Source organism: Dufourea novaeangliae, unplaced genomic scaffold (genome assembly GCF_001272555.1).
Source record: "Dufourea novaeangliae isolate 0120121106 unplaced genomic scaffold, ASM127255v1 scaffold125, whole genome shotgun sequence".
Classification (NCBI taxonomy): Eukaryota; Metazoa; Arthropoda; class Insecta; order Hymenoptera; family Halictidae; genus Dufourea; species Dufourea novaeangliae.
Window position 1 is genome coordinate 4084906 of NW_015374020.1, and position 25233 is coordinate 4110138.

At 41.1% G+C, this 25233-nt stretch overlaps 1 protein-coding gene across 1 annotated transcript; it reads right to left on the reverse strand.

The window, feature by feature from the left end:
• Positions 1-1520: 1520 nt before the first annotated feature.
• Positions 1521-16917, reverse strand: LOC107189047 (serine/threonine-protein kinase 32B). The gene is made up of 9 exons (XM_015577480.1): positions 16721-16917; positions 15001-15056; positions 12961-13129; positions 11367-11564; positions 4954-5043; positions 3092-3258; positions 2524-2804; positions 1652-1858; positions 1521-1585 (listed from the first exon to the last, which is right to left on the reverse strand). The coding sequence occupies exons 1-9, from the start codon at positions 16767-16769 to the stop codon at positions 1564-1566; spliced, it is 1239 nt and encodes a 412-aa protein (XP_015432966.1). The 5' UTR covers positions 16770-16917; the 3' UTR covers positions 1521-1563.
• Positions 16918-25233: the final 8316 nt, after the last annotated feature.

Sequence of the window (25233 nt, forward strand, 5' to 3'; positions counted from 1 at the left end):
ACGTAATCTATGCACTTACGATTACAAAGATTCGTTCTTTCTACTTAAAAAACGTGACGCTGATCGCATTTCGAGCGTCGTAATTTCGAGAGAAGAAAATCGACCGATTACGGTTTACAGTAATGGGAAGACTGCGGATGTTTATGCAAAGTTTCATTATCGAAGATCTATTTCAGCAGAGTTAAATGGTTTACGCAAGATTAATTAATTAATATGTTCTCGTCTCGTTATATTTTATTTATCTACATTACGTTATAAACGCATAAAACCCCGCAGTCTTTTGATGAACATACCGTATACGGAAAGTTCAGAATTTTCTCGTGGATCGTGCCGCGGTTTCCTCCACGTTTGCCGAGAGGGAGGTCGAGATTGGAAGGGGAAATCATGCGGATTAAGCTTTTCTCCCTCGTAGCTTTCGTATCTGATAAAGTGCTCTCTAAAAGGGCTCTCTATTTGGTCGGGTTTTTGCTTTTGCATTCTTTATAAAAATAAACAATACATTTTACCTTGAGATATTCACACATATAGAAATAGAGAGAGGGAGGGTAAATGATGGAATTTGTCATCTACATGGTACAAGAGATGTACGACTTCATAGAAACTTTTACCATAAAATCATCGAAAATGAAAAGACCCTTTTTCTTGATGAACCACAGAACTATTTTTAATGTTTCCATTCCTTATCTGTATGTACAGGAAGTGTGTCACACGATTCGTCCGTTATTAATTTCGTTGTTACTGCGCCAATTAGAATTCTTTTTTCGTTAATCATATCCACGACAAGGAAGTTGATCCTTCCATGATTTCTGAGTTTGTCTCGACAATCGAAATTATCATTTCTTTAATTACACAAAATACCCTCCAGCCTCTTTCGACCTAATTCCATTTTTACGAGGAAATTGTTATTAACACACCATACATCTCTTTCCTCATAATTGTTACAAACATGTATTCGAACCGAGGGTCATAGCAGAGGTAAAAACGATGATTACATTGTGCCTTTATACCTCTTCCTAGCAAGCTTCTAAGAACTTCGGTACGTTTCCTCGAAGAGAATTCAAGTCATGAACACATAGATAACAAATAGAGAGAAGAAAAATAGTTATGTTTCGTCCGTATGTATAAAACATCCGACACTTACCTAATAAATTAAGAGAACAAAAGGCTCGATCCTCTACGGCTATTCTACTGCTATTGAAAGCACAAGTATCACATTGGCTCCGTAAGCGTCACGGAACCGAAGAAGTCGTCGGAATTGAGGGGAAAGGGGGGAACAATTGGTTTTACAATTGGTTTTCATCGTTGGTAAACGAACACTTTTGGATGCTTGTGTGTTCGCTGCAGAATGGAAGGGGGAGAAAAAAAGTGAAAACTCCATTTTCTTGGCGTTCGATCGCCGGATTTCCACGGGGTTTACGAGGTCGAGGGCTCCGGGCTGGCGTCGATGTAGTCGATGTCGGAGGACGTTGCGGTGCTCGCGCGTCTTCCTTGTCGCGGGGACGAATTGATCCGCGTCTTGACGTTCGCCGTCGAGACGGTCAGCCGGTTTCCGGCTCGCTGCGGTCATGGCTGCTGTTGCTTCGTTCTGGAACGATTATAAACTCAGAAAGACATTCCCAGGAGTTATTGACATTTCGAGTTCACTCCCTACTTCAGCCTTTCTTCGGCACCCATCATGGCAGTGTTCAGTTCCTCTTCCCATTGCTTCTCCTTCCTCTCCCTCTCTTGTCTCTCTAACTCCCTTTCCCGGTTGTATATGCGGTATTCAGGGATGTATGCTAATCTCCTGAGATCCACGCTCGGCCCGGCGCCTTCCAGTCCGAGGGTGTCCTCGAGGGGATGCTCCACTTTCAGGGATCTATATGAACGGTAGGGAGAACAGGATGTTCTGTCTCTTGTTAATAGAATATCTACTTGATGGAAAAGATGTAATATTGCAGTAAAATCGAGTGGAAGCTCCAACGGTCGTATTTTGCGCATTGGGACGGAAGACTCGACAGCAATATGGGATATAATTGGCGATACATGTCAATTGTATGGATATTTCGTATCGATACATATCGGTGGTTAAAATATCGATACGACGTCAGTATTGATTACCGATACTTTAACTCATTATCTGTAATCTGTACTAAAAAAAAGGGCTTACATAAATGGGTATAAAATAGTGTCGTATGTCGATTGTCGATTGTCAATGGCATCAGTGTGGCGTCAACTTTATTTTAAGTTAATATCAGTGGTCGTTTAAATGCAGAATGAAAATAATGATTCGAATTTGTAACTTTTCTGCCAACACAAGAATTACAATCAGTTGCCAGTATTCTCTTCTCGAAGACTCGAAGGGAGTATTAATCCTTAACTGGTAACATAAGATTTCCATCTGACCAGTTAAGGGTTAATTATTTTCACTTCTTCGCTATATTCTTGTACCATCACTACCGAGTCGGTTATGTTCTCCCAGGACGAGAGTGTGCACGACAGAAGAACTTCTAACGAGAAAGAAGAAGACACGAGACCCCTTACCTCTGTTTCGCGAGTCGCTTCCTCTTCTTGTGCAGTGGCTTCGTCTCGATGATCATCTCCTCGAGCTCGAACGTCGGGTCGCAATTAAGATGGTCCTTCGGCGGCGTGAACACGGGCTTGATTTGCTTGTTCAACACTTTGTCGAAGTCTAGGTCCCTCATTATGCTCACTTGCTTCAGCTCCTCCAGGGTCGACACCCGTTCACCCGGCGACACGGTTAACAGCCGTTGGAGGAGATCGCGTATCGAGGAGCTCCAGCCGGCTGGCGTAGGCCTTTCCTCCTGCGAAAGGATTCTCTTTATAAAGATTACAAAACTTCTGCACAAAAGAATTTTAGTGCACGGAAATGTCTCTTGCTTCGTCGTTCTTCTATTGGAAAGACATCAGACCTGAGAAAGATGTACTGGATGGTGTACCAAGATGATGGATGCTACCTACTCAAATGGATACCTTGAAGAAATTAAGATACTCAAACGCTAAACTGGTGTAACAAAAAGCTACACGAGGCAAATTTACCGACTCGAGAATTTTTATGATGTGGATGGTAGGAATCGGTCGTCAATTTTACCTGTAGGATCCTTAAAGCTTCTCTGTGCGACGTGGTCGAGTGAAGGGGAAAAGGACGTTCTCCAGAGAGGGTCTCCCAAGCCAGGATTCCCAAGCTCCACCAGTCCACGGGGAAACCGTAGCCAAGGACACCGTACTCCTCGCAGGAACACATGTAAATTTCTGGCGCTGTAGCGGAGACACGTAAAAGGGATATAAATGGAGAATAGCGGGGATAAATGTCGGAGAGACGATCCTGCCCGTACTCTGACAGAAGTACCGAACGACTATTTGTACAGGAACGTTTTATCCACTCTGATACCGGTCTATGCGGGCTTACAAAAGGAAAGAAAGTGAATTATGGAAATTCTAGTAGTTTATTGAAACACCGAAGGATCGATCTTCATTTGAGACAGAACCGATGACATTCGATCTTTGATGTTATTAATTAGTCGAGGGATCGGAGGAATGATAAAAGGGGGTCAGTATCGGAGTTATTATTATTTAAAGAGGATCATTAGTACCTGTCGGGGTCAAGCTTATGAATATAAGGGGACGGAATAGGAAATTGGAATTAAGGTAGGAAATAGAAGCCTTACGGTCAAAGGGGACCAATGGTGACCATAGAGTTTGAGAGACCTCAAATGTATTCAAAGGGGGGTCAAATGTTGGAAGCTCCAAGAAATGCTCAAGAGGGTCAACGGGGAGTTGAGACTGAAAGAACATCAAAGAGAATAAAGGGAGTAGAAAGATTCAGGTAGGTTAAGCGACTCGAAGATTCAAGGGGTACCCAAGAAGGATAAGGGACCTCAGAGATCCAAGTAACAATTAGTAGTGTGAAAGGGATATACAAGATACTAAAGAAATAAAAAAAACTTTATAAATAAACTAACTTTAGAAATAGAAAAAAGGCCCAGAAATTGTGGCAGTTAGCTTCCCGGCAGAAGTTGTTCTACGAAAAATTTAATACTTTTATTGGACAGCTACGTTCACCACAAATGTTATTATGAAAATGTTGTTAGTAAAACGAGAATTGGTGCGCGACGAGTTGCTCGTTAAGTTACCCGCCAAACTGTTCGCGCATCTCGCAGCTCCAGTGGGGGAGTTCCAGAATATGAAGCGCAGTGTCGACGCGGATGATCCTCACTTTCCACCGAGCTTTCGAGCGCGTCGGACCTCTTCTGGTCTTGGTTCCTATTCTGAACTCTCGGATGAGCTTTGAATTGAGACTAAACATTAAATAAGACATGTTTCTAGGGTTAAGAAGGTGTGTGACTTGAAACTTTTTAATGATTCGTGCCCCCTTTTTCTTTCCTTTCATATAACTGGAATAAAAATATGTACGTAAAACACCTACTTCTCCACTGTAGCTTGTATAACTTCAGTATGGTAAATGTCTCAGTTTTTGGACACATCCTTGGTGATTGGAGCAGAGAGTTAGTGTGTGACTTGAAAAATTATTTTCGCTATAAGTATAGGATATAAGAACTAATAGATTTTATTGTTAGCAAAATTTGAATAAACTTCTGACTATCTCCTAAGTTATCTTAGAATCAAAGAGATCTTGTATGTTTGAATTATTTGAAGTTTAACTTACTTTCATATAAGAATAGAACCATTTGGAGTATTATCGGAGAACGTGTTTTGCATTTCAACCTGGTGTCAGAGTGGATAGGAATTCTCTAGAGTAATCACTAGACTGCGAATGTTGATGTGAGTTCAGTTTTGTAGGATATACATAGTTTGCGTGGGATTATTCTGCCGTACTTTACTGGCTGTCGGTCGCGTTCCCAAACAAATTCATTGAATCCACAGTCTGGTAATTATATTTCACGGCCAATTAGCCGTTCCGGTACTGTCTCGAGCGTCTAATTAATTCGTTACCTATATACGGTTTTGTTCCTGACATCGAGGTTGCCAGTTCACCGTACTCCAGCACCGTCGCGATATTGAAATCCGTCACGTGCGCGTGTCCTACGCAGACAGGAATCCTCGTTACGTGACTTATACATTTTTAACATATTGATTGTCAAATTAGTACCTATAAAAATTCCCATAAAAATCCTCATAAATTTAAAATGTCTCATTATTTATAATATCTCATTATAAAGATTTCGTGCACTGTTCAATACACTATCGCATTACATGCTGTTCTACTTAAATGAATTTTATCGTATCGCGGTCCTGGCGTTGCCAGAACATAGAGGAATCGATCAATAGTCAGCTGGCGATCGTTACCGGTCACAACATCTGTCAAGTGACGGTAACGGGACGTCGAGACGTCATCTGCAGGGTTTCGATCATCCTCGGGGGGATATCGGATATCCTATTATCCTTCTGAGACCCTGGTCTCTGAATAGAATTTTAATAGAAGCATCGGTGTTCTATTTCCACTGTGGAACGGTATAAAGTTGCAGGACGGGATGGTGAGTTAGCGATCTGCGGGAGTTGCTCGGGGGATGATGGCGCAATTGCTGTAAATTACTTCTGGACATTTTTTATGGACAAATTTATAATTTCAGACCCGAATATAGAAAAAACAAAATTCCACAGAAATTTCTGTGCAATAATGCGTAAATAATATTAATTTTTTACAGGAATTTTTATTTAACTACGTTTTGCAAGTCAGGGGATGCTACAAATCGTGACTTCTGTGCAGCTAAATATAGATAAAATAAATATACATAGATAGATCGCTTTATCTAGAATATATCGATGTATCACGACTTTCGATAGATTTCTCGCAAATCCACATTCGCGTGGACTATTTCCACAGTGTATAGAAAGTATCAAAGTGAATGTCATTGTTCGATGGAGAATATAAGTCGAGAACGGACTATTATTACGAGAGTTCCGTCGCAATTTCCAGGGAATTTCTAAAAGACCGGATCACGGCTCTTCGTCGACCGTTGAAAGGGTTAAAAGTGGGAGGCTTTGCGCGTAGGAAAATTTTCGCAGAGAGGGTGGACAGGGGCCGTGGCGGAACGCGAATGGCGCTCTCGAGTGACGCCGGCTTCCGTAATTTTAAATGATGCAGAAGCAATTCCACGGTTTAAACAGCTGTCGGCTAAGTGCACCGGGAAATTAGGGTTGCACGTTCCTCAGGGTTCTTATGCTGTGCTACATTCAACCGCGCTTCCCCCCTTTTATTTTTTCTCCTCGTTTCACGTCTGAATCGATTCGTCTGACGCGACGTTCCTTTACGATCTTTCTATGAATATAAATACGTATAGTCGTTCTTCTTCAGACCTCTGAGATGTAAACGTCTAAAATGTTAGATGCAGCGATAAATAATTATTTTTATTAGTAAAAGTCTACTAACACTTTGCACTCCACTGGCGCTGCTACAGAGACATACATCACTGTAGAATCTACGTTTTATTGATTCAATATACAAGCTAAATCAAGGAATAAAATTTCAATTATAACCACTTACAAATCTTTATTAAGAAAGCATAGCTTAGTCTCCGGTTTATCGAATGAGTTTGCGTCAAATGAAATCCATTAAGTGAACTAGAAATTTTTCTAATATAAATTCTATGAGCAAGTCGTATAATATGCGTTAAAGGATCAAAGCCCCGGGAGAAAACGTGAAATCCCCTGAGCGTTCAATTTTTCATTCGGAAAGCGGCTCAGCCATCGTTTTTCGGTCGTTTCAAAAATAAATCTTCCCGCGAACTTGTTCAAAGGTTCTCCCCGAGAGCTTTCGTCGCGAATCAATTTTTCAGAAATTCTGAACGACGCGTGGAGCTCGCAGCGTTTACCAATGGCGGAGAACGCAATTGCAAAGAGCGGCCGCCTTGGAGGATCCCATGAGCTCGCTTGGGCTTCGAACCGAAGCGTACTTATAACGTATTCCTTCTTCTCGGTAGTCATACGCGTGTCTTGTCCGTGGCCTCGTGTATACATCGAGGATTTTCAGGTACATGAATGTCTCGAGGTTGAGATTTAACTAAATAAGCTTGGCATTTTTGTTGCGTGGATTAAGAACTCTAATTAACTACAGAACAATTAGTAAATAAAATAGAAGGTAATTATGTATGAAGTATGGGACACGCGACATTTGACGTATACGCCACGATCTGATGGGGTTAATTTACAAACGAACAAGATCAAGGAGATCCACGTCGAAGGGTGAAAGGCTTACAAGCAGGATCCACGTTGTCGAATGAAAACCGTACGATTATTTATAGGCTGAGTCAGTTCGCTGGTAGTCAACGCGCGGAAAGAGAGAGGAAAATGACCGGATCTGCGGGCCGCTACGTCACCGGAATATAATGCGGTCCTCCATTGTGGCGGTTCTTTGACCTTTGATGAACCCACGAAAGCGGTTCTCTATCCATCCTTATTGGAATCCTTCTTCGAGGATATTAAAACGTCATCGATGCAGTTCGATTAATTCAATCTCTCGATCGTCCTTGTAGATCGTTTTAAACAATCGAATCTTCCCTTTCAAATTAGTAAATGGACCGATATACCGTTTCTCTCGTAAATTAATACAAATGCACTGGAAAGACGAGTTGGACGTTCTCCAGTGTCCAAACTTGAAACATAAATCTCCTGATCTTGGCACATCGATCCTGTTAATAGGACACATCTACGTGCAGACAGTAAACTCTTTTTGGAGTGTCCCGTATCCTCCTCAAATTTCAATCACGATAAGATACAATTGCCAACACAGTGAATCTTCATGCAAATCGAGATTTTTCTAGACCATTCTGTAAGAACAGGAGAGGTTTCGATGTTTACTCTGTTAAAGTTCACTCTATCAACGTTTAAATGATTTCGCTTATTGTTCTATCAACGTTCTTTCCAATCGTTTTAACGAACCGCCTTCGGTAGTATCTTCTGGAAACATTCGTGACAATTCTCGGTGAAATTGGGAATTTCGCGAGGAGCCAGAGTTCGGGGCACAAACAGTAACGGCCTGCAATAATCTGGCTGCTCGACCCGGTTGCGGTTATTACTCAGCAGCACGATGGCTACAGGTAAAATATTATTGATTTCCTGGACCACATGGACCTCGAAATTTCGGTTAACGACGAAACACTAGAAACGAACGGAACTCGCTATGGTCGTCGTTTCGCTGAATTGCCAAACAATGGCGCTCGGTTCACCGTCGCGAAGTGACGCTTCAGTTGGCCCGTGAGTGGCTCAACGCTGCAATCTGGTTCTGTGACTTTTCTCTCGAAAATCCATAAACCACAGAGGGTTTTACGGTAATTCGTTTCACGGTAATTAATCTCCAGAGTTACGAGTCCGAACTGAACTTTATCCGAACAAGTGGACAGTTCTCATTACAATTAGAACCGTAATCAATCTTCAGTTTAAATAAACAGCTCCCGTCAGAACTCGGAGTCAACCGAAGGAAATTCAGGATCGAAGCTATGCGATTCGAGACTTTAATTACTAGACTGCAGAAGTTTATGCAAATTCACAGTCCCTCCGATACTAATATCGAGAAATTAAAATGGGACAAAAGTTTGAATTCTGTACAAAAAGTTTTACTACGTTAATATTACCATATAAACTTGATTAAATATCACAAAAAATCCATTTTATTACATTTTCTAAGTTACGAATTGCTATAAATGCATAAATATCCGCAGTTTATTAATTACCGTTGGGTATTATTATTAAGTGTACATTACTTGGACGTTTGAAGAAAACTCTTTGGATTCGCTTTGCCTTCGCCTCGAACTTAAACTCGGCAAAGTTATTTCATTTGGACGAAGTTCAGCCTTTGAGTGGAGTTCAGTTTAGTATATGTATATCATCGATCTTTCTATAAGTTACGGAATGCTTCGTTTAATTTGTCTACTTACTAGATATACTTGTGAAGAGAAATATTGATATCAGGACAGGGGGAGGAAATTAGCGACATTAGACATACAGTGTCTCAGGTAACTGTAGAAATTGTAGAACGTTTCACAATAACGATCTCCCAGTCACCGTGAAGCAATCCCGTGCTCACGGCTCATTTTAATCGGTCCTCGAGTCGTTTGATTGGTGGGTTTGCTGGAGACGATGTCGAAATCGGATGTAAACAGATCGGTTCATATGCAAACGAAGTAACCGAAGTGCATTCTCGGTGAGTGCATCCGTTCCATGGAACTCTGAATTTACGACCACTTTACATTTCCATCGTCGGGTATACCCGCGACGAACATATCCGTAACGCAATGGACGCTAATCAATGCAGGGATCTCCCTTTACTCCATCTAAATTTATTTCGTAATTAAAACAATCTCCTTTCCTGTTCGTTTATAACACATTCCAGTAATAATGCCATGAAATTTCTCGATGTTGGACTTGTACCACTTTTCGAAATAAACGGTTTAAATATCGATATATCGCTTCAAAAAAATAGGAACGAATATCCAAGATGACCTAATAATAATTTTTACTACGCAATTCGCACAATCTCCGTTCGTGTTCATTTATCATCACGTTAAGCCACGAAGTGACAGATAAAGAAATTATTTCTTCTACACGCTTTTATCCGGGATTTCTCTTTCCATTTCAATTCCACGGGGTGTAATAACGCAACAGTAACCTAGAAATTACACGGTGGTACGTGTATACCCGGTGGTTTCCGGGCGAAACACCGGATTTGCAAACAGAATAATGCATCCAACACGAAACTGGAACGGGCGTGCTGTGATTTACGTTATCCGTAGAATGTGCCTTAACTCGCTTGCTTGTGCGCGCGTTACGGCGTGACCTGTGCTTTAACAATAACTCGAGGAATATTCCGATAGTTTCGAAATTCCGTGGTAATTTAGAACGATCCGGCTCGATTATCGGCCCGTCGTTCGTGCTCGCCAGATCCTCGACGTACGTTTTCAAGCCCGCATTACGTAACGATCACGAATTGTCGAGCTTTCGACCGTGGGGGCGGCTCGTTTGCGAATCCTCATTCCTGTCATTTCCCGCGGCAATTGACAATTCGCGGCAATTTTCCACGCAATCCGTCGCGTTTCGCGAAGTGGCGGGCGTAGATTCCAGGAAATCCAGTCGAGCATACGGAAACACTGAAACACTCGATCGAACCACACTTCGTTCGTTTGGTATTACATTTTTTTCCATTCGATCGGACGATAAAATGCTTTAAAAGAGAAGATTTCTGTGAAAATGTTTTGTTATCTGAGACAACAAAAATGATATAGGTTTGATGCAATAATATTATTGTTCATGCAATACTTGTTTTTTGACTATATGCAAAATACTATATTCCCTTTATTGAATTCGAATTTCTGATCATCGTCACCCAACGAATACCAACGTAATTACCTGAAAGGTACACAAGATTCAAGAGGATATTGTGTTTTGCGTTTGACAACATTTCATTACGTTCAAAGCCATGTGCTCGACGGAATTTTCATTTTCTTCCGCGAATAAACCCGGCCAAAGGCTTTTAGATCTTCGAGCCTCTTCCAGCTAAGAAAATTGTTATTGGAACTTCAGCCTTCTCTATTATTGTTGATGAATCAACCGATGTGCCACCACAATAATACAATAAATTTGGTCGATATTCGCTATTTGTAATTATTCCCACTTAAATCACGCGTCACTTTCTCCAGATTCACTGTTCAAACGCATAGATAAATTTAAAAAAAAAAGGGAAACATTGGAGTTGGCAGTGCTGATTTTGAATTTCGCTGCCATGGCGGAATAAGTCGTTGAACATGATTTATCCACGAATCTTCCGGTCCAAGAATTTCAAAGTCACATCCGTGGGTCCCGTGCACAAATGGCGGAATTACGCGGCGGCCGCTTCCACCCGGTGACCGGAACTAACGGCAATTTCGCCTTCCGAAAATTTCTTCGTAGGTCCCTCCCCCCCCCCAGTTTCACTAGATCTACCGGCCACCCTACAACAATAGCGTCCGACAATCTATCACAATCCGTTTCCCATTTCCAATAAATCGATTCACCTCGAAAAAAAATTCCTCGACCGAAAACTTAAGCGGTTTTTTCCATTTCTCTGTTTTTTTTTTCCAAAACCGCTACGCGTTCGTTTGGTTTTAACGATTGATACCGTCGAATAGAAAAGACAATAAGGGGTTTCGTTACAAGCTTTTCCTTTTAGGTCTCTAACGGAAATCATGGCCACTCGTAAATCGATTAGATTCACGATTTTTCTCGTGTTTTTCACCGTTTGTAAAACGATGTTTACGGAAGGATACGTGATGTGTTCCTTCGATTTTCCTCGGTAATGTAGGAATGAAATTTTCTGTGACCGTTAAGCAAATTTTCGTTTGATGAATTTTTAATGGTGTTTGGCGTGGACTCACCTTCTTCGTCCAGGAGGATGTTGTCGGGCTTGATGTCCCGATGAACAATCTTGTGGGTCTGCAGGTAATCGAGGGCCAGAGCGATTTCCGCGACGAATAGAACCACGCTCTCTTCTGTAAAGACCACTTCCTGCTGGATGTGGTACCTGAGGTCACCACCGAGAAGCAAGTCGGACACCATGAACAGATCCTCCTCGTCTGAAACAAAAGGTGTGCTTTGTGAGAACATACGGCGACACTGTTTAGTTTTTATTGTGATGTTTTAATTTAAGGTAATTAAACTATAGAGTAAAGATTTCTGTCGAGACTGCTGGAAATGAAGAGAAGCCCCCATAATCAGCTATTAATGAATTCTTTAATAATTATTTGGATCCTGATTTTCATTCAGCAATGGTATCGTTCCAACTGGTGATCCTCGCTGGAAAAATGATTGGTTAGGTTCCATGATTTATAATACGGAATTAGAGAACAATAGACAGGAAGCACACGACCATTCGAGGAAGACATCGTGCATGATGCACGAGCATACAAACGCGATCGTTACTCAAACGTCTCGTGTCCCTCGAGCGTCCGTACGAATCTGCTTTTATATTCTTCTTTCGAGTGGAGGATTCTCGGTCATCAATCTTCATGAGCTCTATGGAAACGAACCCCCAGTGTACTATCGTGCAGAGTTGCGGCGCACCTCATTAAAGAGTTTTTAAGAGAGTTTAAATATTCACAGTTCAACCGCGAAAGGGGATGTAGAGCTGCTAATGGAGCGAAATTTCGCGGTTAATCGAACAGCAGCGGGACGAGTAGAGAATCAACGAGGGAAGGAGGTTTTCGAGTAACGTCCTCGGCGGGTTGGAAGCTCGATAACTGCGATAATTCGATTCCACTTTATAGGACGATTCGATTTATCCGAAAAAATTGTATTATTTCATAAATGATATAAGTTTACTTCCACTGCTAGACTCCACCAAGAAAATAGCTTACTACATGTAAACCATAAGTCTTCTTGCATCGATCATCTTTCGTTTAAGAGGGTAGGATAAAAAATACCCCTGGTAACGAATTGTCAGAAGAACAACCAAACTTTAGGTACACTTTTCTCCATTATATTTCGAAACATTGCTCTTCCTTGAGTTTAATTTGTCAATTTTTTATATAAATTTTAGAAAAATGTTTGCTTCCTCTAGTTTTAATTTTCTGTGAACTGTTCTGATACCAAAAAATAACAGTCTGTAGAAAAAGAACTTGCAATTTTGTTGAGTAGTTCTGGATAAAAGTGTATCTAAAGTTGGGTTGTTGATAATTTCCTACCAGGAGTATTTTTACCCTGCCTCCTTAATCGAGGAAACGTCACTCCTTGTACCGATAAATATACGTTCGTTTCAATTAATGCATGGCAGAAGAAGGTATAAACCAATTCCCATTGCTAGGCACCACCAAGTCACAGAGGTGTCAAATTCGCGAATCCACTCTCACAGTGTCCCGACTTCAGTGGTCGTGGAGATGCGAAACGTCACGTCCATTCGCCCTCTGTTAACCAGTCCACCGAGGAAACGATCCGAGAATTCGAGTTCTACCGTGTCAGAAGTGATCGGCTTACCTTGGAAGCTGAACCACAGGTTCACCAGACATGGGTGCTCCAGCCGCGAGAGGATTTCGACTTCACGGGCGACGTTCCTCAACGCGCCCCTCTCCGCGCACTCGCCCTTGTGAACGTACTTCATCGCGTACATGTTCCCGCTACGGTCCCGTTTCTGCACTATGCACACCTATTAAGAAATAATTAATTGCCCGTTACCGGATCGAGTCGAATGAATTATGAATGTTCATGTTGCCCGGCCGCGTGTGGTACGGGGATAATTAGCCGTTGTTCGGGAATAAAGCGGACAAAGGGGCGGATGTTTGCGGCAAAAGGGGGGAATGCGATGTAACTTGGAAATAATAAAATGGTGGAAGTGTTTAAATTCGGATTTAGGTCGTTAGTAGATGGAACGGGTGAATTTTGGAACAGAGAAAATATAGAAGGGTTGCTTACTTGGTAAGTTTACTAAAGGTAAGCTTGTTTTTTAAAATATAAAGTATACTCGTTTACTTAGTGGTTTAAAAGGGGAAGAATGCAGTGTATTTTGAAGATAAAGGTGGAAATTTCCAGATTCGTTTTTGGGTTGTCAGGGTGTAGGTTGTGGGTGGAGGGTGAATAATGTAAGACAAGCGGTTTAGAGTAATATCTGGCTATTATTCACATGTGAAATATGCTTGTATGGTTGGTGGTTCAAGGAAAACGCATACCGTATAATGCTAGGATAAATAAAAAGTGGACGTTTCCAGATTTATATTTTGAAACGTTAATGGCTAGAGGGTGAATTATAGAAGACTGCTGGTAGTAGCTAAGAGGGTAGCTGGCTATATTTCAGAAGGAAAACATGCTCCCGCTGCTTCTGGCGTAAAAAGGAGTAATATGCTGTGACTTGGAGACAGTGGATGGTAATAATTTAAAGATTCTTTGGAGCGTTACAGACTGGATGAATTAAAGCAGCCGCTGCAGTCGGAAGGTAGTTAATTATTTCATAAAAGTAAGTTACGCTTTTGTGACGTGTAACAAAAAAGAGGAGTAAAATATAGTGCAACTTGGAGACAGTCGATGGTGGAAATTTTCAGATTAGAATTTGTGGATTTTCACTGTTACAGTAAAAACTACAGGATAATGGGGACTGTTAACTGTTCCTCCTATAAAAAAAGTCGCTCTTGCATGGTTCAAAAGAGATAGATATATTGTAATTCGAAAACAATGTAGAGCATTCATATTCAAAAAGAGGGTGGGTAATAACTGGACGGTGAATTTAAAAAATCGAGGGTAGTTACTGCGACCAACTATGCTATTTAAAATACATTTATACGGTCCATCGTGTTCGTCGCAAGTTCATAAAATCTACAAAAAAATTCCAAATATTTCAGTTCATCGACGAGAACAGGGTTAATTACAAAATCGTTTCCAGTTCACGGGGGGTAGTTATCTCGCGTGTAAAGAGAGATGGAAGGATAGCTGCGGTGCTCCCCAATTTAATCAAACTTCGCGAATAACGTAATTAAACGTTGAAAAATGTTCATAGTTTCGAACAAAAAATGTTATTTTACGCATATGCGAATAAAGTCGACATATAAACACGGGGATAATGTTTCCGAATATAAGTACATAAATTCGCGTATCCTGTCGACAAAATTAATTACGCGAGCAATTCGCGGGCGCAACAGACGAACCGTATTTAATAAACACAAAACGATAATAATCAACTTTACGGCAGATGTTCGGTTACACGTCGTGGGGAGGGCTCACAAACGAATTATGTACGTGCTTCCAATTAATTATTGTTGATTATCGTATTCCCATGGAACAATTTACGGTATTATGCCCATGTCACCTCTGATATTGTGCTATAATTAACCTAATCTTTGGCTCGATTACCAAAGAATACGAATTCGAAATTCCATATATTAACGGGCATCGGTATCGTTAACGATGAACGTATATATGTATTAAAGGATAATTAAATTTCGCATTCGGCGCGTAACAGCGTCAAGGCTTGAAAAGAAGGCGGGCTGGTTTAATTAAAAGGGCAATATTTAACAGTTTATATCGTACCTTGCCGAAGCTTCCTTTCCCGATGGCGCGTAGAATTTGAAAGTGATCGAAGTTTACTGGAACAGAGGAAGTTCATTAATTAAATAATCTTGGAAACGTTATTTATTACGTTCATGCAAGTAATGATAAAGTGGTTATTTTTTTCGATTCCCATTCGACTAATACGGAGTGGGTAGTTTTTAGTAGTTACTAGGAATATTGATCATCTGGATTAATGGGAAGACGTGACTTCACGGATAAACGAACTTTTGAATTAAATGAGATTCTGTTAATGATTCGTAGATTTGAAATCTGTTTAACAGAAATTCCATTTTGCCCTCGAAATTCTCAAAAAGTTTCAAAGCTACCAACAAACCGTAAAATTCCTACTGTGACTGGCAGAGATTGATGAAATCGGTTCAAAAATCAAACAAGATATATATCCGACTTGCGGTGGCGGGAACAATGAAACAATCCTGTAGAAGATGGAGGATCGAGCGGCAACGTAGTCGCGATTGTCTCACACAAAGGACCAATTAACGGGGGGGGGGGGGGGAGGATCGGTAAACTCCAGGCAGCCCCGTGACTGACGAAGTTTATCGTCGTCGTCGATGTCGGGAAAGCCTGGCTACCTAAAATCGTTTCGGCGTATTCCGTCGAGCGGGGGTGTTCAGCGAGAGCGAGTTTCAACGCAACGGACGGGACATGGAGAAACTTGGGCGGGTTTCCAAGTTTTGGAAGGGAGGCGATCGCTTCCCTCGATCTCGAACATCCGACGTACAAGACCTAATTATCGTGCTGTATTCAGGGAACGATTTTCCGTGGTATAACCGCCATTCACGACGCAACGTGGCTTTGGCACGAGCTTCTGAACGGTCATTTGTATATCGCGTCTTTGTTACGGAAAGTGATGTAAATTCAGAAAAACGTGTTTTTCGAATGTCAACGCACAAGTCACTTTACAGGAATTATTTCAACGCGTGAACATGCCTTTAGGTCGACTATGCCAGCTATATCCACAGCTGAAACCCCATATTTAATCGATTCCATCCATCACGTCTAATCGACAAGCAATCAACAGCTATTCAATCCTAATCAAACCCTACGAAAAAGGAGCATACGTCTTCTGATTCCCTTTTCTACAATTTCGGACATCCAACTAAAGGGGAAACCATATCCACCTTCTAAGGGTCTATTATTCGTCTTCAAACTACCCTCCCTCAACGAAACATTCGAACGGACGATATATCTTCCGACCAGAACAACCCAATACCGTTACGGACTCAGTTCCTGATCACTGAAGAGTAACTATCGTCGTTTTTTAAATGTATAAATATAAAGGGAGCAATTCTTCTCTAATTGTTTAGTAACTTTTTTGGACAAATTTTTACTTATAGTATTTTCTCCTTTTAATCAAATAATACCTCGCATTTTTTGTATCTTCAAAAACAAGTGAGATATCAAAGGTGCTCACGTTAGGTGATACACTCTATATGTATACTAAACTGATCCCCGGAAGCTTACGTACCCCATGGACCAAAATAAACGTCCTCCATGTACAACGAGCTGGATCTTTCACACCTAGCCGAAGCCACACGAGTAAATTTTGCCCGATGCGCGAAAACCACCTCCACTGGATCAATCAACCGACGAGTCCTATTTACCCAGAAAGTTTAGCTCGCGTTCGCAGAATCGTTAGGTGGAGGTTTGTACATACAGAAAGAGAGAGTATACTACTCACCTTCTTCGCCGGGGGTGGGCAGGTTCCTGGTCGACTGATTGGCACCCATTTTCGTCCCTCAATGGATCCACCGTACACGTGACACGGGATAGACGCTTCTCGTCGTTGTAACGCGGTGCCGAGCACTTTTGTCGTGGCGGGGTGTTGGACAGCCACTCGGAAATCTCATGCTTCCACCAGCTCGCGACGCGGTTATTCATCGGTGCGACCCTCTTTCATCCAACGTCCTTGTTTGCCACCCCTTTCCCACCCGCTCTATTCGTGCTCGGGCCACTTAATCTTGTTTCTTTCTCTTCATACTAACCCCCCAACCTCCGTTCACCCTGGAGCTGTGTTATTAGATCTCCGTCGGATGTCTACCAACTTCCTTCCCCTCCCTTCGTTGGCCAGAATTCGTTTCTTTTTTCGCGATTTCGTTTCGCCTTCACAGTCCTAACCGAGCTATTTACCTTTCCCTCCACTTCGCCACCTTACCGTTTATCCAGCGATCGATGACGGTTCCTGTTTCTGTCTTTATCCTTTTCTCGGTTATATATATCGGGCTACCTCTTCCCTTTTCACGGTGGACATCACCGGAAACCTCGCCATAACCCCCAACGAGCCCTTCGTAAACCGTTTTTCCAGTGGTTTCTTGCACTTTTCCTTTCCCTTTGACCTTTCACCCCTCGATCGTGGACATTTTCACGTCGCTTTTTCCTCGAGTTCCGCTTCCCCGTCGAAGTTTGTCATGCTCTCACCCCCATACTCAGCCCTTTTCACAGGTTTTCTTCCCCCCTGACAGTTTCGAATAACCTTCCACCCTCGATTCTGTTCTCGCGAGGTTATTCGTCTTTGCCTCTTCTTTTTTCCGTTTGGGTCGAGTTGTGCCTTTTCGGAGGATGTTTTCAACCTTCAGGCGACTTGGAGAATTGTTTTTCCTTTTGGGTATCAAGTCGTACCTTTTCGAAAGATGTTTCCAGTCCTCGACAAACGGTGATTACCACGGAAATGGACGTGTTCGTTCGTTTGGTCGTCCGCCGAACGATCGATCGATCTCGTAGGTCCCAGCTGTCAACGATAATTACTGCCACGTCGATTCCCGCATTAATTAATCCCGGCTCCGGTGCTAATTCACGGGATAACGGGGAAACGGAAACTCGGACCTGGCTTTCGTCGCTGGGAAGCCTCCAGTGTGACGTCGTCGACTGGTGGTGGTTCACCTGCAATTAAAGTGGAGATTTCGGTGAATCGTGACGAATCGTAACCGATGTGGTAATCAATTCAATAACACTGTTCAACAAGTAAAATACCTCATAGCCATCGGTAGGAGCTTCTGATAGATCTTTATGAGCTAAATACGAATGCGCAAACCGTTTTTTTTCCCAGCACGTTTCTGAAGGAATCAATTTAAGAAAAATTGTAAATTTTCAACTTTGGAAATGTGTTGTGCTTTTACAGTAATAATTATTCAGTTATATGATCATTCAAGACTGTCCTCTATTGATAAAAACGTAAATTGCATTTCACGAGGGGTTGAAGACAGAACTTTCACGTGGAACCGTTCCACACGGCTGTAAAATGACGCATAAAACATTCTAGATTCCTTATTTGACTTTTACACAAGTGGGGGGACGAAGTTATAAAACGCCTCGAAAGTTTCCGCCGCGAGCTGCCTCCAAAAGCAACTCCCTTTCCCCGAATGCATCTCTATTTTCCACCGTGAACGGTGGCTGGCCTAAATGCGAACTTTGTAAAAAAATCTCATTAAGTGGGGGTAATTTCGATGCGACATGAACGGGTTCTTGGGGGATGCGAAATGGGACAAATTTTGCGGACATAGTAGTCTTGGTTCGAATTCACGCAGCAAACGATGGGTGGCTTTTCGGTGAATACGGTCGCTGGGTACTTTGAATGAACCGGGTTTCACGATTTTTCTTGAAATCCGTTGTGGAATAAAGGGGACATCGTTAAACGAGGTTGTTCAATTCATATTTTCGACGGGGAAAGGGAAATGAAAAAGTTTGACGCGGGAAATTCGCGAGAACGGTGCACCAACTTTTTATTAGCTTTGATGCTCTGGAGTGCAGTAGCGAAAAGAAATTTTGCAACTGGGATTTCCCGGTGTGCAATATAAGCTAGGAATTATTTGTAACGCGGTGTCACTCACGTTTCTGTGGCTGAGTCGTCGGTGACACTTCGATGAACGCGGTTGTCTGAATTATTTATGCAGTGACAAAGTGACGGTTATAATATGTCGTAAAAGAATTGTTGTTATCGTTGTGAAGGAATGTTTTTTATTTTGACCAATGTAACCGTTGTAACTGCGGTTACATCGATGGGATCGGGTTCCATCTATCTTCCTTTGGGTCTCCGCTCGCAGGAACTAGAATTTATTTCTCTTGCTGTAAGAACGAGTGAAACTTGAAATATTGTGTAAGACTAAATATAAAATAGAAACATACTCCCGTGGTGAGATCCGGGCAATCACTGTCACCTGCGGTGAAGTATTGTAATATATTGTAAATCGAGGGTAATACTGAGCTAATGGCTGCGAACTTAGAATTTATTCCTCTTGCTGTAAGAACGAGTGAAACTTGAAATATTGTGTAAGACTAAATATAAAATAGAAACATTTCATGAGATACAAAAATACACAATACTAGATATTTGAATAAAGTAATTACCTCTCTTGATCTCCTATGATTGAAATCATTTGATCGTATTGACAATCTTTCAATAATAACATTAACTATCCAAAATTATCCAAGATCCTTAATAGGGAGATAATTCTCCCCTAACCACACGAAATATTCCAAGTTTCTTCTATTTTAACATTATTCGATGTCAGCTAATTTACGAGTGTTCGACCAGGTCTTTTCTAAAAACGGAAATACATTTTCTCTGCTGCAAAGCGGAACCAATTAAGATCCAATCTATGGCTCCGCGTTTAAGTGCACGGATAAACAAGTTGGTCTAATTCTAAATAATAAAATGAGATCTTGCACGAACATCCGCCGTTTAATCGTTCAAAGTGTACTCTCTCTTTCTCCGTTAAATTCCACTTTGTTCCTCTTGCTTCCTATCGTTCTATTCATCGCTCGAAAAAGCCGTGTGTAAGCCAGCGAAACTTTTCTATCGACTTCAAAGACCGTTTCCGTGCCACGGTTACACATGTAACCGGCTGTTACATTGAATGAACGTGCCCCGATCTCTGTTGGCTAGCTCCTCCGAGTGTAAAGGCTGAAAAAGGCATTCGGCTAGAAGAGGTCGCGTGCGATCATTGTCATCATCTTTTCACAGAGATCTGCAAATTCAGTGTCCGAATGGAAGAGTTTCGAATAACGAATAAAAGATAAAAATAAGTAATTCGTCATTTTTTATCGATTAGACGTGAAAGTTCCAATTTTTATAATAAAAGAGTATCTTCTTGAACGAGTAGGCACTTGGCAAACAATTAAGTACTCAATCTCATTAATTGTTTAAAAGTCAAGATCACGCTCTTAGATAGTGTTGCTTTTCACTACAGCATCCAGGTAAAACTTTTGCTGGTCACGCTCTTATCAGACAGACTGTATGTATTATTTGAATAAAATCCTGGCTAACTCTGGCTTTTCAACATCTAATCGCAGGAAAGTACAACGGAAACTTTCCTTTCTCGTTAACGTTGCCACAGAGTCCCCATAAAACCAGCCAACTCGTAAATCTTTGAACTAATCGCTCTGTACTCGCGTGACTCTTTCGTGGAAGGAAGGGGGGCACTCTCGTACAACCCCTCGACCTCGAGTAATTGGAAGTGGGCCGGATTGGTTCGAAGATTCGGTTAAAACGGGTAACGACCAAGTTGTCCCCGTTTTTTTTTTCTGCGGACAGTGTGCAATTAGGTCGCTTCAAGTGTGTTCTTACGTCTCCCAAAGTTTCCGAGTTGCAGGTTCGAAGATCCGATTAATTCGACGTTCGAGAGCGCGATCTCTTACGTGTAAACACGCGCTGTAAGAAGTTTTCGCGACGCTCCGTTTAGCTTTCGAGGATCCTTTGTAACTAACGGACAACGTTTCTGTGTTGTTTGATCTCGCCTGGCGCTCTTACGGAAGATTGCCAAGAATGTTTCGCGCTCTCTTGTCTGCTCTGCGAGAGATTAGCTACGTGCTTAATGCATTTAAACTTTGATTTCACCGTTTGAACGTGTTTGTACTGCACTTAGACGATGTCGCAACTTTGATTTTACTTTTTAATTGTGCTCGAACATTTGGTGAGATCTGAGAATTTTGTATAGTTGTTACAATCGGAATTTTAAGAATGTTCCCGTTTCACTCTATAGTAATCTACATACAAAAACGATATAACTTTCGAGTATAATTGACACCAACAATATTCATAGTATTCAATACTATCCAATCGTGAATGGCAATCGATCTCATTTCAAAGTCAGATCAACCCCTCTTCAACCAATCTCTCAACAAAACTTTTCATATTTTCCGAAAAACAAACTCCTCTAGGTGAAACGGTTCGTTAATCCCGAGAGCGAGAAGACAAACAAACAAAAATTCCGTTAAGTGAAGGACAACTCTTCCCTTCCCGATCGCGTCCCAGCAACATTCTACGTGACGTGATCAGTAAGGATCATCTCCCTTATGCGAAATGTTTCGCCCGATAAGAAATCATAATCCGTCAGCTTTCATTCCCCGTTTTATCGATCACACATCCTACCCCTTCATTGCTGTCCGACCGAAACATATCTCGCACGGGGAGGAAACAAAAGTAACCAGCGCGTGTGTCTGGTGGCGTGGAACGGATGGACGGGGTTGGTAATATACGACGGTCAATAAATTCTCGTGACTCGGGCACAATGAGCGCGGACAGCCGAGAAACGTGATTAAATATTAGGAACAAGGAATGGGGTGAAATAATTTAGCGACCGACACGGGACGTGTGTCATGGGAATCGAACGATGGTTCGCAAGGTGGATTTGTAAAGGAAATGATATACGAGGGCAGAAGGTGGATTCCTTATGCAAAAGGTAATAAAAAATGTAGAATAAAATTTTTTTTGTACGACGCTTTGTTTTTGTGATAATCGAATTTGAAGAGTTGGTGGATACACAACTTGCGCCCAATATCAGAAATTACGTGGACCAATAAAAGTGTAACTTCAATCATCCGAACGTTACTGCAGGATATACTGGTCAGCTACGCTACTGGAAGTATTTATTGCATCGGCCATAAATTCGGCTAATCTTCTGTGACGTTGTGTGACAGATGATACACGTGGTTGATCGAGGAAGCATTTGGGTAAACGATAGATGCGAGGAAAAATTATTTTTGGGATAGGTCTAGATATTTTCTTAACTTTGTAAATGTAATAAAATGAAAATATCAGTGAAGTCGAATACTATTTATGTGTCATTATTACTCTGAAAGATTATGCAAATTCACAATCTCAGACATTAATATCTGAAAATTAAAATGGAGCAGAATTTTAGATTCTCTGTTAGAGGCGATTAACATCTTACCAATAAAAGAGACATTCAATTTTGATTGTTTTATAACCACATTTCTGTACGGCCCTATAAATAGTCCCGGAATCGTATAAACCTACATCGGGGAGCATCTAAAAATAGCGAACAGCCTCGAGCGATACAAAGCTTTATACGGAAACAGAGTCAAGTAGAAACTTAAACTTTTTCTTCTGAGACCAGTCAGTCCTCGTAGGGGGTACGCGCGCGCGTACTTCCGGTTTCTTTACGCTAGTATCAATATTTACTCATTATTGCATTATCCTTTCTCATTATGATATTTTCCCTCTCGTCGAGCACCGCGAATTAGTATTTATTATTATTATCGTTGCTTCGTTCCCGGTGGTATAATCATTTATTATTATTATTATATTTCCTGTTTCGATCCGTGTGCATTATTACGCATCGTTATTGTTTTTGTGCATTAATATAATATTTATCGTTATCAAGCCCCCCGGCTTCTTTCCGCTTGAATTATTAATTACAACAATATTTCTTCAACCCACCCTCCCACTGGATCGTTATCGTCCGCCATTACAATGTTTTTCGACTTGGCCTTCACCTAATTGCTATTCGATATTATTGTATATTCCGTCAGAATGGTTGCCAAACGATTCATAATTCATTAATTATTAATTAAACATTTATTCAACGATATTGCTAATACGGGGAAGCCACGTATGAGGAACAATTAAATACTCGATGATTTCACATAACAATTAACGTTTTTCAATCTCCGATTGTTAATTCAAAAGTGACTGAGTTTATTCGATAATGGTGTTTAATGTTTGCGGTATTAGTTGCATACGATAATTGTGAAGAAATATTTATTTTTACACGGTCCTCTTTAATTTACAATATAAATGTACTTTAAATTCATATCATAAAAATTTACATTTGTATACTACGAGTTAGTTGCAGCAAAACAAATTCCGATAAACGTATCCTTTAACACCGTCTGTTTTTCAGGTATACAGTTACTTTTAATTAAAGCATCATTTCGGGAAAAACATCCAATATGGCCGCTGTTGATGGTCATACACGCAACGATGGTCTGTGTAATTAATTAAAGCACTCAAAAATTCCGAGCTGATTTATGAAATGTTTCCTCGATCATATATTCTTAAAACACGCATTTTTGCTACCTACATTAGTACACCAATATAAAGTATAATCTCCGTTATAATAAAAAATTAAAGTCTCTCCAAATCAAGCGGTGTTATGCGAGCGAAGATGTTTTTTCGTTTATTCAACGATATAAAATGCACATGCAAATTTATCGATAATGTTCCAGGAAGCTGTAAAACACTGGTTTATTTCCATTGAAAGACAAATATTAAATTATTCATTAATACCAGAGCACTGATATTCCCCATGGAAATATAAAATTGATCGACGCGATATGCAAGTCACAGGTAGAACTTTCCGAAAGTCTACCTTTCGAAAAATCGAACGCAGGGTACCCACACACACACACACACACACACATGTGGAATCGACAATTTCGATGCACAATGAAAGTTTGATTCACCGGTCGTCTATTTCCCGCCCCTTTTACACCGGGGCAATCGAGGAATCAACGTTTGTCTGTCTTTTCCACCAGATGAATCGATACATTCATTTAAATTTCGACCATTTTCGAATCAGCGTCCCTCTGTCTCCCCTGGTGTTCCCATATTTTCAATACAACCAACGGTGAAAACGAGCTCTTTAACGCCGTTAAAAGCGTAATGTGTCCCACCGTTTCAAGGTGGAAATTTCATTTAGGTATACAGGGTGAGTCACTTAACTGTAGCACCGAAATGTATTCATAAACTATTTGTTGCATAAAGAAATGCTACATAATTCATTAAAACGAATTATTTTAGATAGTACTTCTTATTGACCCACCCTCTTTATTTCCGGTCCGATAATTCGATGTTGTTGCTGAGTACATTACTTTTATACATTTTTTTACACAAGTAGTTTATGAGTTTAGGTGGTACAGTTAAGTAACTCACCCTATATAACCCTTTATCGCACATAGAAAGAGATAGAGTGCTGGTGTGTGTGTGTGAACGTTAAACAGTCGTATTACGTGCAATATCTTCCGCTCGCGGCGGTGCATTACAGCCGCGGGGCCGTAAAACGTTGAACGATATTTAACGGTGAAAATCTGGCGAGGGAAATAACGGCGTGGGGGTGTGTGATCGCAATGAGCGGATCCGAATGCAGACAATCATCCGTCGCGTGACGTAGTTGGTAGACCAACGGAAAGAAAAGCTGCGAAGGAAAATCGATAGCACGTCTCGGTCGAACTACCCGTGACTACGAAATGATCCGTGCAAGCGAATGAATTACTGGTCACACGTTGGAGTCAGCGATAGTAGCTGTACTAATGGATCTATATTACCGTAAAGATTAGGCTGTGGATTTTTTTTATTTATAGCATACTAGTTTGTCTGAAATTTAATATATTGAGAAGTTCACTGAAGGGGGTAAAAAAGGGGTAATACGAGAAGTGAACTTATTGTTAGACCGATTTGGACTTGTGATACAGCATTCGATAGCTAGTTAAGAAAAAAAAATTTCAATCCTCTATCTCGACCAGGATTAATAATTCCAGGAATCAATAATTTTTCAGTTAAAAAAATAAGTGATTCCAAATGTCTATGAACAGTAGTGGAAATCTACTTGGACAATCTTTATCAACAAAAATTCTCATGCCAACCGAAACAAAATGGAAATTTGACGGGGTATTCGATTCTATTTGATCATGTTCGGCATAGAAATAGAAGTCTATCATGCAACATTGGAGTTTTGTAAGAGCATGTTTACATTAACTGATAAACAAACACTCACGCAGCCGAAGTGCATGCTCACACCGTTGCGTAAGTGTGAATTGAATTTTGCTCGCAGCTGGCGACTGGGTTATACATCATTTCCACCTGTAACGTATTTATGGAGTTTACTCAATCGGAAGTTTTACCATTTGGCGACCGGTGATTTCGTCGATAGCTAGAATCTGTGGTCGATGAACGAA

Excerpts from the sequence above, each read along its gene's own strand:
- LOC107189047 (XM_015577480.1), bottom strand. The coding sequence starts at position 16,769 with ATGGGTGCCAATCAGTCGACCAGGAACCTGCCCACCCCCGGCGAAGAA. Across the intron at positions 5,044-11,366 it reads CATCCTCCTGGACGAAGAAG|GACACGCGCACGTGACGGAT; the intron begins GTGAGTCCACGC and ends CTGTCTGCGTAG. Across the intron at positions 1,586-1,651 it reads GGTGCCGAAGAAAGGCTGAA|AACGAAGCAACAGCAGCCAT; the intron begins GTAGGGAGTGAA and ends TAATCGTTCCAG.